Here is an 18,601-nt window from a genome sequence, read left to right as displayed (position 1 = left end):
AAATCAAAACAATTTCTGCACTTTACAGTGCGTTAGCACAGTAACTTCTGTGTAAAAGGAGGATTCACATTTTTCTGTGTAACTCAATGTTAACCCCAAATTCACTGGGATGATTTGGGAGCAACTCAGTGCCTGCTCTTTGACACACTCACCCCTAGTAGGCTTCATTCCAACATGGGCATCTCATTCACTGCACGCAGCCTGAAATACTCCCAAGCCTTCCATCAGCAAGGAGCTGCGCGAGGACAGACTGAGGTGATGTGAACTTAACTGACCTTTGAGCGAGCTGATCCCCAGAGGTCCTTCCCGAGCAGGATTGCAGAGCAGTTTCAGCTGCTGATTTTTCAGAACCTCCAGGATGAATGGCCCTCCAAGTGGTTACTCCAGCTCTACCTAGAACCACATCTCCCCCATAAATGAAGTTACAGGGGACGGCTCCAGGCCCAGCTAAGAGCTTCCGACTTCCGCCCATGCTGACCCCTGTTCAGCTACAGGCAAGGGAGGACAGCTCTGGCTTCCCCTTACCCGCAGCTTCCAGCAGCTCGTATTCATCAGCCTGACCAGGGAGATGTCACATCACTACGCAAAGCACACTGGATGGGGCACAGTGCTGCAGCAGAGCAGCAGACACTGAAGTTAGTTCAGAAGTAGTGCAGCTTTCCCACAATTCGTTCAACAGGCAAGCTGGCTTTATTATTTTTCAACTTATAAACGGGTCATCCGGGTCTTCTATACATCCCATTAATAGGAAATTCTTTAAATTATTAACATAATAAATAACATTTACTCAGATGTGCAAATCGGAGTGCAAAATTAACTGCACCACTACCAAAGTGGATAGCTCATCAAAGCACATATTTCAAGTTAAAAGCAAGATGCCAGGACTGAATGGCATGATTGAGGCACTTGCAGTTTAAAAACACTTGTGGTTTATCCAGATCCTTTACCACCTGAAGCTGTGAACTAGGAAACAGGGTATTATCCCCTAGCCTCCATTTTTTTTTCAAAAAGTACGACTTCTGTAGAAAAAAAAAAATCATTCTTCAGACTTGAAAAGAATTCAATCATTAAGCAAAATAATTTGGAGAAGTTATTTTGCTCCTTTGAGTACTCAGACATCCATTGCCATTAATGCAGACTAAAGCAACGTAACAGAACACAAGCTAGGAAAGCTTTTTGAGGAGAGCTCCACAGAACACCTCTGAAAGGTTTTACACGTTCTCCCTTAGACACTCCCAAGAGTTTGAGTAATTGCAGCTGCATACGGAACAGAACTGACAAAAGCCCTTAAGACTTTGGGTCACAGCACTGCTTTCAAATAAGATACATTTTTGAGAAGCCTCCCAATGCATGGTTCAACAATAGCGTGAAATCGCACTGGCATTTCACACACACCAACCCACACAAACGTGCAGTGCTTGGTGTGCTGAGAGAAAATGGAGGGACCGCGGGAACAACCACGTGAAATGGAACTGACAGAGACCTACGGTTAGATTCAGTGGCCGAGTACCTTAAAAATGGAATGTGATTTAAGATAGACCATAATATATACAACCAAACCCAGGGATGGAGAATTAAGGGCCCATATTTCAAAAGTGCACTTAGCATACAGTAGTCTCTTTCACGTAGCGAGAAAGGCAGCGGCTTTATATCCAGAAGGTGAGAGTGACTGGGATGGTTCAAGAACATCTCCTGCAGAACAGTCAGTAGTCCCAGCTGATGTCATCTTTCTGTAGCGAAGTCTGTATGGTCTGCATGTCTCTCAGCAACTGAAGATTCTTCCGACTCTTCTCTCCAGGTTTCACTTTGACCGGACCAGCATTCTTTCCTTTTGCTGTTACTGTAGTTGTTACTTTAACCTCACTAACAGGGAACCTGCTGTCTTTTATTTGTTTAGCAGAAGTCTTTCTGGACTTGCATTCTCTCTTAAGTTTCTCTAGCTGAAAGAGAAGCCCAAAGAAAAAGATTAAGCAGTGACCTTGCTTCAGTTTCTGCTGGGCAGTTCTTCCAGACAGCTGATAATATCCTACCACTTATCTCAGCCAGCTAAGCAAACTGATGCTTCCAAGTCGCCCTGAATAACAGATGTTTTATTTTCCTTACACAGCATTGCTATATTTGCACCTTTAGAACTGTGTTCAGCTTGTAGTCTGAACTACTAGGTAGTAGTAGTTAGGAACTACTCCTCTTTAAAAACTGACAAGTTCATTATGGGGGAACATCTCCATTATGAAAGCAATAGAAAAAAGCGATGCATAACAAAAAATTGATTTGTCACTGTTACCATCCAGCGACTAGAAAAAGACAAACAGAAGACAAGTTTTTCTGCACACATACTAGTGATTTTAATAGCTAGTCACTGTCAGAGTTGTAGCTTTAAGAAGAGTACCAAAACTGCTGAGGTGAGGAGCTGGTAGCCACACACAGCACTACAAATCACAGCATGTAAGGCTCAGTACTCGGCAACAAAGACTGAGCTGGCATAAGCCTGAATGGGGAACCAGTCCAAGGTGCAGACATATTCACACTCTCAAACTGCAGAAGGGGTGGCTTTGCAATTCCCCTCCCTTCACATAGTGGTGCTCCCTCCTCCTAGTTCATAGCACGCAGCAATTTTCCTAAATCCCAACTCCAAGAAATTTTGCCAATAGCTAGCCAGAAACCTCAGTATAAGCACTATCATTATCACCAGGAACTACTATGCATCTGTTTCTCTGCAACAGTTCCTCTGAAGATCATAAGAGATCAAAGGTGAGTAATGCTTCTGACTGAAAACATTTCACATGTCCATTTTGGACGCAGCAGCAGTGCTCTCAAGCACGTATTTTGTGTGTAAGTTACGTCTGGTGAGGGTGAATCTTGGTTCATATGAACTGAACCAGATTAAACACAGGGGGTTAAGCTCTTTGGAAGAAATTCACCAAAATGAACGAAGATTACAGAAAACAGGGAATCGATAGGTTTTACAACTTCGAACAAACAAGCTACCCTATTCAAAACATTTTGAAAGTTGTTTTAAACAAAAACAGATATTCCACGTTTTATAAAATGCAAATCAAAACATAAATAGGTCATTTAATCCAAGCAAAGGAGAGCTATTAAAAAGATTCAGGAGATTAGAGGAGCATGAAACACAATGCAACAACAGATGTGAAAGCTCTGCCCAGGACAGGATGAAGAGTGAGCACAAGGTTGACAGGGTAAGACTGAAAGGACACTTCTGCAGAAATACTGGGATAGAAGCACGAAAGTATGCAGACTAACTTTGGGATGTCAAAGCTAAAGCTAGGCGCTACTGCTCTGCTGTTCCGCTTCATTCAGTTGCTGCTAGGTTAGGATATAACATGAACCTTAAGACAGCAACTCTACAGAAGCATGAATGTAGCCAAAAGTAGCTCACCTGCAACCGATGCCTCCGGACTTTGCTGATCTGGTCTGCCTTTGCTTCCATCTTTCCCACCAGTGCCTCAAGTTCCCTCTCCAGATCTTCCCTCACTGCAACAGTTGGGGCTTCCTGGACAAGCTTGGACAGCTGCTGGTGATCACTAGCATGGAATTCAGACAGAACAAAGCTTGCATCAGACTGCCTTGGCTTCCAGTGCTTGTACACGCAGTTTAGAAACAACACTCCTAGGAAACCATAGCATCAGCAGCCAGGCACGCTCAACATGCCGTAAGGAACCAGTAAGAACAGCGTTGCTGGTTAGCAGCATTATTACAGGAGCACATCCTGGTGGCAGGCTGCTGCAATGTTAAGTCTCAGTAACATAAGTAGCTTCAAAACTTCAAATCACACATTCAAAATGACCAAATAATCCCTTGAGGGTATTATGATCTCAGCACTCGTTCAGTTACTGTTTTGTGTATCTGTATCTGCTGCAGTTGTGTGTAGAATAACAATTCACATTCTGTTAACCAGGACAAGCAAAATGACTAGTAAAGCTGTCCTTGAACGGAGTATTTGTGCATTGCCTCAGGTGCTGTTACCCCACTTCCTCCCTACCCCTTAAATTCAATACTGTTGCATATAAACACAGGTATGGAGTCCAGACTTCATCAGAATCTCTCTTTAAATGCAAGAAGAAATGACAGCCCCTGCAGCCTGTAGAACAAAGATTATATGCTAGAGAGTTCCTAAAACTAATGCCTTTATCGTGCAAAACCTTCCAACTTTAAAGCAAAGGGCAAAAATACAAAGCATCTACATTCATAATCTGCAATGGAGAATATGTCAGACTCACAAACTCATCTGTCCAAATTCATCTTGTAAAGTCAGCAACACTTCCGAGAGCTCTTCCTGGGATGAAGAAGAGTCCTTTGGCACTGACGACTTTCTGCTTTTGTTGGCAGGATGACCAGTACTGATGGGTTTTGCTAGTGGAGTATCACTTACCACACGACTGTTACACAAAGCTTTTGTGTGTTGTTTCATCAGGTGTAGGACATGTTGCACATTGGCACCAACTGAATGACTGGGACTGGTAGACTGAAAAGGAAAGTAAAAGAAACATCTTTTAAATGGCATTGTCAACCTACTTGGTTACAATGGAGAACATATAAAAACAGTAACATTTCTGATTTGCTGCCAAGAATGTATTTTTTTGTTTGAATGAATGTGCACCAACAAGAACAACTTGACAAGCAGTACAGAGAGGACCCACTTCTGGAAATGCTAGCTCAGCAAGCTAGCAATAGTCAACAGCCTTTTGAAGACAAACTGGAAGTCAAAGAAAGTTAAATGATCTGACCACTGGGTGTCAGGGTGCACCAAACCAAAGCCACCGAAGGCTCTGCAGCTACTGAGCATTAAGCTGGGGAGTAAGAGCAGCTCACCTTTCCAGCTACAAAGGGTACATCGCCCAGACACAGTCTGTAATGGGGCTGTGTAGTGAGATGGCTTGTAAGAGAGCCTTTCTGGAAAGAAAGATGAGAGAAACGTTTATCAAAGATGACACTACAGCAAACCCATTTTCCCTCTGCTTTGTAATAAAAGAGGCAACCAGTTTCCTAAGGGAATGCACACGGCCTTATTTAACCCCTTCAATAACTGTCCTTTTCCTCCCCTCATGTTACCTTCTCTGGCTGCTTTGTCTTTTTCCTGGGTTTTCTTGCTTTTGGAGAAAGCAACGGTGATGCTGCTTGAATCAGTAGTCTGTTGGTTTCCAGGCCTGTTTGAAGCTTTAATTGAGAGAATTAAGGGGAGTTACTGGAATGACATTAATAGATAATCAGAGACAAAGTAAGCTGAGAACTGGAAAACAAGAATTTTTGAAATACAGGCTTTCTGAAAGCAAGGGCTGTGAGTCTTTAGGATCCATTTGCAGTCCAAGGGTAATTTAAACATTAAATAAGAATACTACCTCTGGTACCATTAATCATCACTAATCCCAGTAAGTTAGAGAGTTAGTCTTGCTGCAATACTCCCATACAGGCAAATGCCAAAACATCTGCCGTGCTTTACACTTGACAAAATATTCAATAAATCAAACCACCCTTGCACGTAATTAACACAACTATTCTTTCTGTTCTATTAAATCTGACATTAAAAAAACAAAAACAAGAAGCAGCAAACAACAAACCATCAACTGGAATAGTTAAGGTTAGGTTTCTCACTGCCAACAGTGAGCTCTACATGCTTCGCTGTTCCTTCCAAGAGGAAGCCACAGCACAGCTTTAGAAATCATCTCCCAACCAATCTCAACTAGAAGTATTCACAGAACAATTATTCATGATTGAGACACCTTTACCCCACCCCCCCAAACTCATGGCCAAGATTAATGCTAGAGCCTAACATGTTACCTACATACTTCTTCAGCATACGAGTATTTAATGAACACAACATTTCAAGGACAGAAGATCAGTGTCCTTATGGGCTCATAACCAACAGTATATGTTGCCTCTTTTTTTGCCGCCTTCTACAGTATTTCTAGCTACTTTTACCAACAAGGGAGCACACTCATTAACCTTGATCTGCTTAAATCCTCATACACCCTCAACTATGAGTTAGTCTGAATTTCTACTCCTTTTTCAACCAGCTTTTTTTATTGAAGAAATCCAGCTTCAGTGCACAGTTGCCGTTAGAAAAAAAGTTTCCAAAAAGCTCAGACAACTTCAGCACATTTGGCACCTCAGACAGGAGAGGAGGGGAAAAAAAAAAGTCTAAAACAAGGTTTTGGTTATTCTGTATATGGAGGGCATTTTCACCAAGTTTAGTTGAAAAGTTGATGGAAAGGAAGAGGTAATTACAGTGCATACCAGTACAAAAGAAACTTCCTGTTGGTTACCTCAGCTGCTTTTTCCTGAACAAGCTTCCTTGCATGTTCTTCCTCCTGAAGCTTGTGTTCCAGCTCTTTCATTTTTTTCTAATCAAAGTCAAATAAAACCAACAGCATTATTAATGAAACAATTATTTTTTTCCTAAAGCATACAATACTATGAGCTTGAGCAAAGTATACGAGTTCAGCTTACACCTTAAAGCTAAGACTTCAGCATTAGGACGATTGCTGACATTTTGTCTGTATAGGCATAAATACAGCAGTCAAGTGCTTATCCTTCAAACTTAATTGATTTTTTGATTTTTACTTCCACAATTGGTATCTCATAAGTTGCAGCCTACAAGGAGAGCAATACACAAGGCTGTCTTCCTCTTTGGTTATAAAAAAACCACCCTAGAAAGTAGGTTGTTTTGTGTACATTATTGTGAAAGATTTTGTACTACAGAAGGGCTAATAAAGATGTATCATGTATCACTAAAACTGAGAAAGACTTGCTTCATTTAGACCACAAACAACATTTTTGCTGCATCTGTAACAAACTCGTAGAATTTTTGAGCATCTAGCCACCTTCCTAATAAAGAAGAGGGGAAAATTTACATGATGCCTCTGAGAGATCTTTAAGTAAAACTGAAGTGATTTTAAGTAAAACTGAAGCATCTTTTTATGGTAAAAAGATGTAAGAACTCTTTTGAAAGTCCTTTTTCAATGAAAACAGATAAGGGGAAAGGCACACATTTCTTTGCAAACCCTCCAACAAGATGAAAACAGTGTTTAAATAGTGTACACTTAAAACTCCCACTGTGAAATTTATTTAATAACTTTCTGATTTTACACAGCAGAGTGAATAAACAATCCAGAGCTCCAGGACACAAAACAACTTCCCTTCTCTTCCCCTAAAGACTGATTATTCACAGAGCAACTAATCAAGCTTAAGGCAGAAAAGCATGCAATTCAAAGTAACAGCTATATTTGTACTCTTGTTTGTTTATAAACCCACTACAGCGAAGTAGTAAATATTTCAATTCTGCTTTACTTAAGCACTAAGTGCAAGATTAATGTAACCAGCTGTTATACAAAGGTGTTGAAAGGTAAATCCCTGGATAAACATTGAGGACAAAGGCGCTATACAAAAGAACTAACTTTGTTGAATACAAGAACCCTTCAGACTATTTTTTTCCCCCATTCAAATCACATATATCCCATCTTTCTTACAAGCCCCTGTGACAGTTTATCTTCCATCACCCCAGCCTGCTCTACAGTCTCAGGAACCCCGATCAGGCCTTAGCCACTGTGTAATGAGTTGGGTATTTAAGCATCCCTTCACCGTAACATCAACTCTTATAAAAGCTACCGATTCAAAAGAAAACCTGAAAATGCAGACTGGTTCAAACCACTGACATCCAGCCAGCGCTAGAGGCCTAGCAATGCCAGACTCCAGAATGCTAAACACAAAGTAACTAGTAACAGTTGTGTTTCTTAAGGAGGAGGGCAAGCAGCTAAAAGAAAAATAAAACCAAGCACACCAAACCCATACAAGTCAAGTCAAATCTGGGTCATAACTGAATATAACTGCTACCACTTAGTAGCACGCAAGGCAACTCAGAAGCAGAGAGCTTAGAAATGCCTGCAATCCTACATGCCCAGGCACCAACTAACCACAAAAGAGGAAGACTAGCAGATGCTGTTAAGGCTTAAGAGAACTCCAGCTCTTGTAGTGACCTAACGCCTACCTGGCCATGTAGGCTTTCAGCAGTAACTTTAAATTTTTACCACACTTCAGCTTTAAAAAGACATTTAGTTGCTCAGCTCTGTTACTGACATATAGGCTATAAAATACCAATTACAATAAACAAGATAATCTGATATAGTATCCAACACAAATTGACAGACCTCTGCTATGGACTGCATTGTTGTAAGTCGGCTGTACTCTTTTTCCAGCATATCCAGCTTTTCCAATTTAGACTGAACATGTGACTGATCAAGAAGCCGATCTGTCTCCAATGAACCCTTGAAGGGAGAAGTGAAAAGCAAAACAATTATAAGCACAATAAAACAAGACCATCTACAGTAAGTTGTGTCTGCAGCACAAAGGAGGCCCATAAACAGTCCAAAGGAACTACTACTTCCTCTGTGCAATTTTAGATGGTGCTATGATTAAAAAGCAAACTGCACCACTGATTCACCCCCCAGTTTTGGAAACCTCACACCCTGCAAACTGAACCAGATTCAGATGAGAGAGAATTCTACAGTCTCTCCTCCCTCCAAAACCAACATGGTAAAAACCCTCTCATTACCAGGCTATTAGAGATAGCTTTCCTAATTTTTTCAAGTAAATATTTAATAGACTTAAATAGGAAAGCCACAGAGACCAGAAATAGAAAGCTCTAGGTAATCCATACTCCTAGAAAACAGAGTTCAAGGTCATTTTAAATATAGGCCAAACCCCACAGTCACTGATGATGGGAAATAGAAATTTTACTATTATCTCTACAGAATCAGTACTTCAGCTCCAGTTTAGCAGAAGCAGTACTAGTAGAAAATGTCCCCAAAGACCTGAAGACTGTAAACACAAAAGGGAGGTTTTGTCCAGTGGCAAATGCGTATAACGCTGAGGGATAAGGATGCACTACTACAGTAAGCCAATCATGCAGAATCAAACAATTCTTACTAATATCAAAGCCTGATACTGCCTTAGAGACAGGTGCACAATGACAGAAAAGACAACAGTTGTGATAAGACTGGGAATTTTAAATAGGGAAATCATCCACACCTAAGTATATAAAGGCCAGTTGAAAAACACCCACATTAAAGACATTAAAACTACAGTAACTACAAAGAAATCATTACAATTTTCATTATTTTTATAATTTACCCCTGGGATAATCTTGAGAACACACCTGTTTCTCCAAGAGATGTGACTTCTCATTTTCTGCATGCTGGATCATTTTTCTCATGTAGTCCAGTTGTTTCTCCAACAGACTGCACCGAGACTCAGCAGCTGCGAGCTGAGAAGCCAGTTCTGAAGGTAACAGAAAGCACAGAAGTGAAATCAGGCACTGCTTGTTAATGGGATTTTTTTTTTTTCAGGACAGTTCCAAAATAAACAAGACTACCATCTAAAGAAACTCACAGGTCAAGCCTAATGAACATTTGTATGCATGCAAATCACCAAAACAAAGTATGCTTTTAAAATTATTTCTTTACAACTCCATGTGCCACTGCAAAGATGCTGAAAAAAGCAAATTTAAATAGTTTTATGCATTGATAAATATCAAGTTCCGTCAACATCAGTGTTTTGCAGTAGTATATATGAAGTTTGGAAATAACCTTGATTTTTCTTTGACACTTCAGTCTTGTCATGCTCTTTGTGCTGCATTTGTTCACTCAGTACTTTTTTATAGTCTGCTGTTTCCCTGCTGAGGTGTTTTACATTCTCCTCTGCCTGAAGCCGTTCCAACTCCAGTCGATGAATTTTTTCCTGGAGATTCTTCAGAGCAGAAAATATTGCTGTAATTAACAAGTACCTTTTGTTAGATATCATTGCCACCACTTCAAGATAACATTGAACTTGAAACATTTTTATAAAAGCATGTTATGCAAGAAAGTCAGTGTTCCTTTACCAGCATCTAAGACTCCTACGAATTAAGACCTGCTTTCCTTTAAACCATAACTGATTCTAAAACTAGTCTCGAACAAATAGATGGCCTTGATGCACACCATCTGAAGCATTAGGGAAAGATGCATCCATTTCCCAGAATAAGCCATGTAAACATTCTGTAAATTAAGTGCAAACAGTGCATCTTCTGACTTATCAAAAATAAATGAAAGGTCACAACTAGATAGTTAAAACAGTGGCAGTTCTCTGTATTATTATTCCACTACTAGCACATGCTAGCAAAACAATTACAAAACACAACATTCCTATGAAAAGTCACAGAGCAGGATAAAGTTTAGCTATCAGAAGGGCTATAGAAGTGTTTATTTCTCGAAGTGGCAGCTCCATTTTGATTCTTCTCATTTTGCAGTTGTGTTCCTCTCCTGCCCCGCAAGACATACATCTGCTTTCCGCTGAACAACTTTCCCTCTTTTTGTTCCATTCCCTACTTTAGCAGCTACTCAACTAAACCTTTATATATTCAGTACCACAAAAAGAAAAGAAATTGTAATAGAACTCACATCCCCTTGCAATTAGACCATCTGCTGGTAATCTAATGTATTATGTCTCTTAGCTGTATTGTTCAATTCTGCAAAGAGAGCCATAACCATAAGCCCTTTCCCTATACAGTCCTGTTAAAGTAAAACACAGGAACATCTGTACAGACAGCTCATATAGCAGACTAATCTGCCAGGTCACATTAGCCCACTCCTTTATGCTTAAATCCACTCTAGAGAAAGAATGCACCTTTATTACAGAATGCATGAGCACAAAAGAAGTTGGGACTGCATATTTGCTGAGCATCAAATTACAAAAAACCCCACCAAACCAAAAACAGAAGGAAAAAAATTATCAGAATGAGTTTTCCAGAGTGAAAGCTCATCAAAACTTGAAATGCAGAATAGCACATTAGAGCATCGTTATCAATAAAAACTACCTGCTTTAAGGTACCTGTTAAGTAAATAAGTGGGTGACAGTCACAGTTAAGGGGAAAGTTACAGATAACTTGGCCTTGTTGTCAAGATCAGTGTCCCTAACGGCCCCCTCTTCTCTGTTTATATCACTGCTATCAGGATTCAGTTGAAATGGGCATGGCTAAAACCATAAACAGCTTTGTCACTATTATCCTTAGAGCTAAACTGAAATCTTTGTATATTTACAATAATGACTAACAAAATAAACCAAATGAAGCAATCCAAGCAATGAATAAAGGTGAAACGCAACAGTATGCCAAGTGTCATTCTGTCATCCTTACTAGAGTATTAAAACCAACTATATCTACTGAGACATGCACATACACAACACAAAATTTCAAAGCAAAATAAGCAGCATTAACTATACTCAACTTCAGGATTTTTCAATAAGTTTTTTTTAAATTGTAGGGCGAGAGAAGCAGTAAGGATAATCAAATCGATTTTCCCATCTGAAGTTAATTTCCATATTCTTAAACTACTAAAATATACACTCCGGAACATTTCTGCATTTTAAAAAGCTACACAAAAAGAGTAAGATACTGGATCATCTGCCTTCTGAATTTTCAGTATGTCTTCATGTTTACTTAAACATATTTTTTTAAAATAACATCTCATATTTTTTAAAAAGGGATGTAATTTATCAGATTGCCTCACTCCACCCATACTTACTTCAGATTTGGCAGATTCCCTGCTTGAGAGAAGTTGCCAAGTGAAAGCTTGGAAGTTAAAAGTTTATCACTAATGCAACACAATCTATAAAAATATGCCTGCAACAGTAATTCATAACAAAGCTCTTTCCTGAACATCCAATTTCTCATCTGTCACAAGGTTCCTTTAGTTCTGTGTCAACGGCACTCTCAACTGATGGCATTGAGCACATGAGAGCATACTCTGCATTTTAAGTAGCACTTCAAGAATTGAGATTTCATCTACTAGTTCATTAACGTAGAAGTCCCTAGTAATTCAGACATGAATTACATCATTGGAACAGGGACTTGAGGCTATCATGCTGATTTTCTGCTTAGTTTGAGTGATATTAGCATTTATCCTAAATCCTTCCCACTTTTCTCCCTATAAGGAAAAAGACCAAGTTTATCATGCTCTTACTCTTAAGCCTTAAGGGTGTATTTTTGCAGTGACTGTGAGCCGAACAGGTCACGTCAAAGGATCGGTCCTGCTCTAGCCTCCCAACTACCCGTACTGCCTCCTGTACTTACCCCAAGGTGGCTCTGGAGTGCATCTCATTGCGTGACAAGTTAATTCACTAAAATAACAGAAAGCTAACCAAGAATGTTTTTATTCAGGCCAGATCAGGCAAGAGGAACCTGTTTATCTGGAGATGAACACCAGGACCGGAGTGGCAAAGGAGGGAGAAAGAATAGCCTAGGAACAAGGAAGAATAAATGGGAGTAAAATCACCCCCTTTTTGGTGTTGAGAGCTCTCAGTTCAGCACCACACTGAACTCTTTTCTGTATTCTCCAAGTCTTCACTGATACGATAAATATTCTCACCACACCTTGTGCACAACAATGCCTTCCCATTTCAACAGTCCAAACCTCTTCCTTTGCTCCTGACCAGCCTGGGGACTTAAGTCTCCTTATTGTAAACTCAGCTGTGAACTCAGGAAAGGAAAGATTGGGGGACAGGAAGACTGAAGAAAGAGGACAAAGAAAACACTTCAGGACAATTTCACAAAGTACTCGGGCGATTTTACAGCTCTCTACTACTGAAGAGGAGCATCTTTCTCCAGCAGCAAGATGACTTTTTTCATTAGGTATTCTTCAGTAAAGGCAAGTGCAAACGACTTACAAAAACAGGTGATCACTGGGAAGTGATAGAAGGATAAAACCAGTGATGTCTGTAGATTAGTACATACAGTATTTCAACACATTATTTGGCAACAGGTAAGAAAACAACTTTGCTGAACTATTACCTCTGCTGTTGCTTTCAGGATATGGAATTACTGGTTTCCGTGGGGAGCGCAGCAAATCTGAATTAATAAATGGCTTGTACTTTGGATATTCTATAAATGAAGTTGCAGAGAGTCCATCTGTGGCCGACTCGGAGTTATGAGTTTTGTGCAGATCATCCTGAAAACAAAATAAAGCTGTTTATCAGCACATTTGTTTCTTTGTCACAAAAAAAAAAGTAAAATCCCATTAGATGATACATAGAAGTATTGCTGCAGGAGACTAATACCTCAAAAGATTTATTTCCTTCCTTTGGACTCAGGCTGTGTCATTTTTCCATCTAACTCCCTCCACTAAAAATAGAATCAGAAGAAAAAAAGTCTTTTCCATACTAGTTTCTGATTTCCACTTCTGTCTTCTACTTAATTCCACTGTCTCTTGCTTATTGTGAGAAGGTAATGCACAATTAGTTAGAAAAAAATCTGCTGCCTTAACTACTGATTATACTCACTGGACTCGAGATACCAGGCTAAGGTGGCCAAACCTGATAAAACACGCCCAGGAGCACAGTTCTGCACCCACTCATCTAACCTAACAGCTCACTAACTGTAGATGGGGCAGAGGACATGCTCTCTTCTCACCTCACCCTCCCAGCTGCGCAGTCCCGACTCCTCTTTTCCACTGATTTCAATTCATCTCTCCTATCCTTCCCTGCATAGATTGAACCCCACCAGCAGACACATCTAGATGACTTCATACTACACCTGATTAGTGGTATCAGCCCAAGAAAAGCAGCAGCAAATCACAGCCATGAAGGTCCCCTGCCTCTGAGCAGCAACGTGCTGTTAGGTCAGCTTCAGACTGTTCTCAAGAACATAGCCACAGAGACCATGGATCTCCCAGCAGTCTACATCAATTTTCCAAATGTTTGTTGTGTTTTGGATGTTGTAATGACCAGAAGGGACCACCTAGCTGTGAACACACTGTGAGCTGGGATACCATCAAACCATGTGCTTTCTAACAAGATTCTTCAAAGCAAAAGGGCCATGGCACTTAGTATACCGCATTTATGGTGACGACTAAAAAACTGGCAACCTGGCCTAACCTTTTTGATTTGTGTGTATGAATAAAATAAAATATGAATGGTTATTTTTAATAGGCAAGAGTAATTTCTCTCCACTGTACCCACCACTGAATATTTTAGTAGCAGCATTTGAAGGTAACATAAGACAGAAGTGGGCTGTAGGTAGACACAATGCTCCCACAGCTTTCCACAGAGCATTAACTAATATGTCAACTGAACAATGGCTCACCTTGGTAGGGTTTTGTGTTTGTGGTTTCTTGGGTTTTTTTCTTTTTTTTTTTTTAATTTTTGCAAATACCAATTATTGGGAGCATATTGTGACCCAAATTAAAATACAGAAAGTATTTATGTATGTTACTCATAGCAAATCAGACAACTGCCCAAAACACATTATGAGGAAGAAAAATCATACAGAAGAAAAATTAAGAAAACATAAGTTATTTAAAGTCTATCCACAGCTTATTTCTTCTTAGAAATGAAGTGATTCATTGTGGACAAGAATATTAGGACCCCAAGTACTCTGAACGTATCAATCATTGTTTCTAAGGACAGTTTTATGAACGCTTTGCAGTTTGTATTGATAAGTTTTTCCTACACAACGTAATTGCTTTTCTTGGAATAACTTCTTTTGCACAAGAACTTTTGCTACCACAGAAAGCCAATTAAAACACTAATCCCTAATTAAGAATATACCAATAAAAATATTTTGAAGAGGTTTTTGTATACATGCGTATACACAGTTTTATGCTTAGCAGCCATGAAAACCAAATGAAAGCCCATTAGGTGTTAACATCAAGACCTAAACCTCACTCCTGCAAAAATACCATCAGCATTACAGGATGCTGAATTGATGAACAGAGAGTAAGACAAGTAACGAAGTAAAAATGAACCGAGGAAAACACAGAATTAGTGCAGCAGGCAACAGAATAACAGCAGCAATGCAAGCCTCAGCAACCCAAATGACAGTAACCACTGATTTAAATATCAATATACTATCTGCCATTGATTCAAATCAAAGACATCCCATGAAACAGTCAAAAGCGGAATCAGTTTGAAATCCAAGCACAGCTGCCAGCATCACAATTTTCCTACATGTCTTAATGTTTCACCTGTAAAATCTTTGTGAATTAAAAATAACTACATAAAACCTCCAAGCTATAGGAAGGTTTTTTGTTTGTCTTTACTGGCATAAGTAACATTTTTCTAGCCAAAAATAGACTAAGTGAAAGAAAAAGCTGGTGTACTCAAACACTTCAACAGTTATGCAATACAAAAGCAATACAGGCTTTCGACTACTTGCATGTCATCTACGTTTCACCTGGATGCAGGGTACAGGCACTAATTTGAATAGTGTAATAGTCAGTACAGAGATCTGCTTGAAATAAATACTGAAAAAAAATGTGCTGAAATACTGACTATTGTACAGGGATTCATTCTTTGCTTCAGTTCAAGTAATCACTTGCTACCAAGTATATTTTTCTCATCTGTTTATGCAGAAGACTGGTTTATATTCCTTTTCATAAATAGATACTTCCAAATAACCAGAGTATAAAATTTGAGTTTATGAAACAGCATCAAAGAATTTCCCATCATAAACTGTAGACTCAAATATTAGCTAGTCCCCTTGATTTCTCTCAAGTCATTAAAATTATTTAAGTCTGCTGCTCTTGAAAATTCTCACAGGGAGCATCATGCTGTGATGCTCAGAAAAATCCTAACACACTTAAAAAAATACATATGAAAATCAGGGAACTCTGTATGTTTGTTCTGAATCTCAGCTAGGCCACCTTTGCTAAATGAATCTTCTCTCTTTGCGTACTCCCTATAGGCTTTCCTTTCTTAAGCCATGCTAAAGCCTCAGAATAGTAATCGAAGAAGCTTACAGTCCCACAAGCAGCAAAGTGAACCAGTATTAAGTAATGGTAGCAAGCTGAGCGCATTTAACCTTCACAGGTATGAGGACATTACCTTCCAAAATTCATTGCTGCTACCATTGTGTATCAGCTGTCTACTCAAGCATGCAAAAGCTAACAATAAAAGCACAAAGCAGCCACAGCTCAACACACCAGTAGCACACAGTGACTTCCTGAAGCTCCCAAACACTAGGCAGGGGGACGAGACACGACCTCATAGGAAGTTTTCAAATAATCAGCAACTTGTGGCAGATGGACACTTTTCAAACTAATCAACTTGCATAGATGGTAAAAATGATCCACCAGAACACTGTCCCTCCTCTGAAGCAGTAAAGTACAGTACAGCAAGAAAAATTGTCCAGAAGACTATTAATCTCAGTGGCATACCAAATGTTTCCTAAGTACAAGGAAAAAAAACCCAACCTCTCAGTCTTACTCATTAACAGATACAATTTGACAGATCCATGGGATAGTAAAAACAACAATGATTTATAAACAAACTGTAGAAGCAAAGAGGCAGAAAAATGCAGAAAGCCTCATAGACAATAACTGCAGCCGTAAAGCACAAAGGCACCAGTCAGAGCCTTTGGTACTAGCACTTCAACACTGGGAAAAAGGACTAAATTAGAGTGGGTGCAGTTGCAAGTTCTTATATGGGTGCTCAGAACAGAAATAAAATAACAGCAGAGGGAAAAAACCTGATGCTTGGTAACGCTCCAAGTGACACACAGGAGTCCTCACGCTTGGTTAAAAAAAAAAAAACAAAACCCGCAGAAATAGGGGAAAATCACGTAGGGACAGGGAAAAAACTGAATAGCCAGGTATTGAGTTCACTGAACATAAACCATCCAAGTACAGAGTTATTAAAACTTTCAAAATAGCTATTTTGGAGGGACAATCTCAACTAGCAGCCTGCCTTCATCCCTCAGTACTGCATAATTCAGAGAGTGGGGAAGGAAGAAAAGCCTATCACCCAGAGGCTAACTTAAATGGTGTCTGTACCTCCCTGATACAGGAGTCAGGAGTGCCCTAAACTTGCATATCTGTAGTTAAAAGCAGACACTAAGAAGTTACCTTAGTCAAGCCATTACATCAAAGGGGGGTGGGGTGGGGGAATGGCACAATACAGTATTTTCTGTTAAGTTTCTGCTGTAGTGTGCCTGATGTATGAAAAGCAAGTTTTTCAAAGTTCAGATGCAGTAAAGTTTGCTTTTTTCCTTTTTTCTACACATACAAAAAGTGGGCAGTTTTTTTTCCTAAAAGTTTTGTTTTACTAAATGAACTAATTAAACGGCTTACATTCATTTACTTAAGCCTGAAACTAGTTTTCTGACATCCTTCTCTGTACACACTAGGAAAAATAACAAGTCAGGAAGGACACAGGAGTCCTCAGATTCCTCTGTCACAGCTCTTGCTGGTCCAGGTGTAGATACAGGACCACAATGCAGAGGAGGCAACACACAACAGAGAACACCAAGCCAGGTGAGTAGCTAGTAAGACCCCAAACCACAGATCCTCAAGAGACATCTCTCACACACCATCGCGCTGCATCCTTTACACCATCTCGATTACACCAAAGCACACATAAGACACAGCTGCTCACATAAATACCCCAACCCAAAAGCCACCTGACTTCTGAGAGCTACAAGCATCAAGCCAAGATGTCAAACAAGAAACCCAACTAGAAACTTCTGTTTCAGGCAATGACGTGGTGGAGGCAGCCAGCCTCCACTCACCCAGCTCAACACAGCAGGCTGTGCTTATGCCAGCCAAGCCTCCATTTCTTCATGTCACCTGTCACCAGCAGAGACACAGGCCCCCTTCGTTATGCTCAGCACCTCAAAAACGTGAACGAGGAAATTCTGGTCCCCTGTGTGCAACGCATTACATCCAAGCCTGCCAGGCGCTCACGTACACGCCTAAGGATGCATGTAATACACTCAAGGTAAACCTCGGTCTAAGATAACATTTTCATCAACAGCAACAAGCATAGGCTAAATCCATTACCAGCTTTCCAGCGGGAAGCACCAGCTTGCCGTGCCAGCGTGCGTGGCTGACCCCCCACTGCAGGGCCAGCCGTTCCACCGAACCTCACCTGTCCCTGGGAGGGACCTTTCTCAAAGTCACGACCCAAAACTATTTCTGAAAATAAACCGAACTGCAACATTTTACTCCCATTCGCTTGCAAACGTGCTCTTCTGACACCGGCGTAGGGACGGTAAGAGGGCTAGGCTAAACAGCAAGCTGCTTTTCTACCTGTCGCTTTCAGGTAACGCGTGCCCATACACAAGGAGCTTTAATATATAAAAATATACGCACTGCGTTTGAAAGACAAGACGGCTTTCACGGCCCCGTTGTCCCTAGCACGCCGGGGACGGCAGACGCCCGCCCCACAACACCCGGCCACCGTCCCGGAGCCCACCGGGCCCCGCTCCCGCCCGGGCCCCCGGCCTGCTCGCCCTTCCCCTCACCAGCGGGCCGAGGTCCCAGGCCCGCCAGGGGAGCACCACACGCCGGAGAAGGCCCCGACGTCCCCCACCCCCAGGGCGGCCCCACCACCAGGCAGCGGGAGGCAGGCGGGCTCCCCCCGCGCCGCCAGCCCCCTCAGAGGTGTCAGCCGAGCCTCACCGTGCGCTGACTGCTGCGCGCCGCCATCTCGGCCGCGAAGGAGGCGCCGTCCTAGCGCATGGCCCTTTAAGGCGCGACACCCGTGCGGCGGCGGCGCCTTTCGCGCCAAGTCCCGCTTGAGTGACGCCCCAGCTCGCCAATGAGAGGGGAGGAGTACGGGG

At 41.0% G+C, this 18,601-nt stretch overlaps 1 protein-coding gene across 1 annotated transcript; it reads right to left on the bottom strand.

The window, feature by feature from the left end:
• Nucleotides 1-667: 667 nt before the first annotated feature.
• CEP57 (centrosomal protein 57) lies at nucleotides 668-18,585 on the bottom strand. The gene is made up of 11 exons (XM_055701695.1): nucleotides 18,441-18,585; nucleotides 12,839-12,995; nucleotides 9,603-9,782; nucleotides 9,173-9,294; nucleotides 8,166-8,282; nucleotides 6,285-6,362; nucleotides 5,074-5,178; nucleotides 4,834-4,914; nucleotides 4,242-4,486; nucleotides 3,401-3,545; nucleotides 668-1,940 (listed from the first exon to the last, which is right to left on the bottom strand). Exons 1-11 carry the CDS (start codon nucleotides 18,465-18,467, stop codon nucleotides 1,704-1,706), a joined length of 1,494 nt encoding a protein of 497 aa, XP_055557670.1. The 5' UTR covers nucleotides 18,468-18,585; the 3' UTR covers nucleotides 668-1,703.
• Nucleotides 18,586-18,601: the final 16 nt, after the last annotated feature.

This window comes from Falco cherrug, chromosome 2 (genome assembly GCF_023634085.1).
Source record: "Falco cherrug isolate bFalChe1 chromosome 2, bFalChe1.pri, whole genome shotgun sequence".
NCBI lineage: Eukaryota > Metazoa > Chordata > Aves > Falconiformes > Falconidae > Falco > Falco cherrug.
Note: the sequence above shows the minus strand (reverse complement) of the source record. Positions and strands in the feature narration are given on the sequence as shown.

Coding starts and splice junctions, on each gene's coding strand:
- CEP57 (XM_055701695.1), bottom strand. CDS start 18,467: ATGGCGGCGCGCAGCAGTCAGCGCACG. Junction 12,996..18,440: donor CGCGCAGCAGTCAGCGCACG/GTGAGGCTCGGC, acceptor TTTTGTTTTCAG/GATGATCTGCACAAAACTCA. Junction 4,915..5,073: donor AGACAAAGCAGCCAGAGAAG/GTAACATGAGGG, acceptor CTTTCTTTCCAG/AAAGGCTCTCTTACAAGCCA.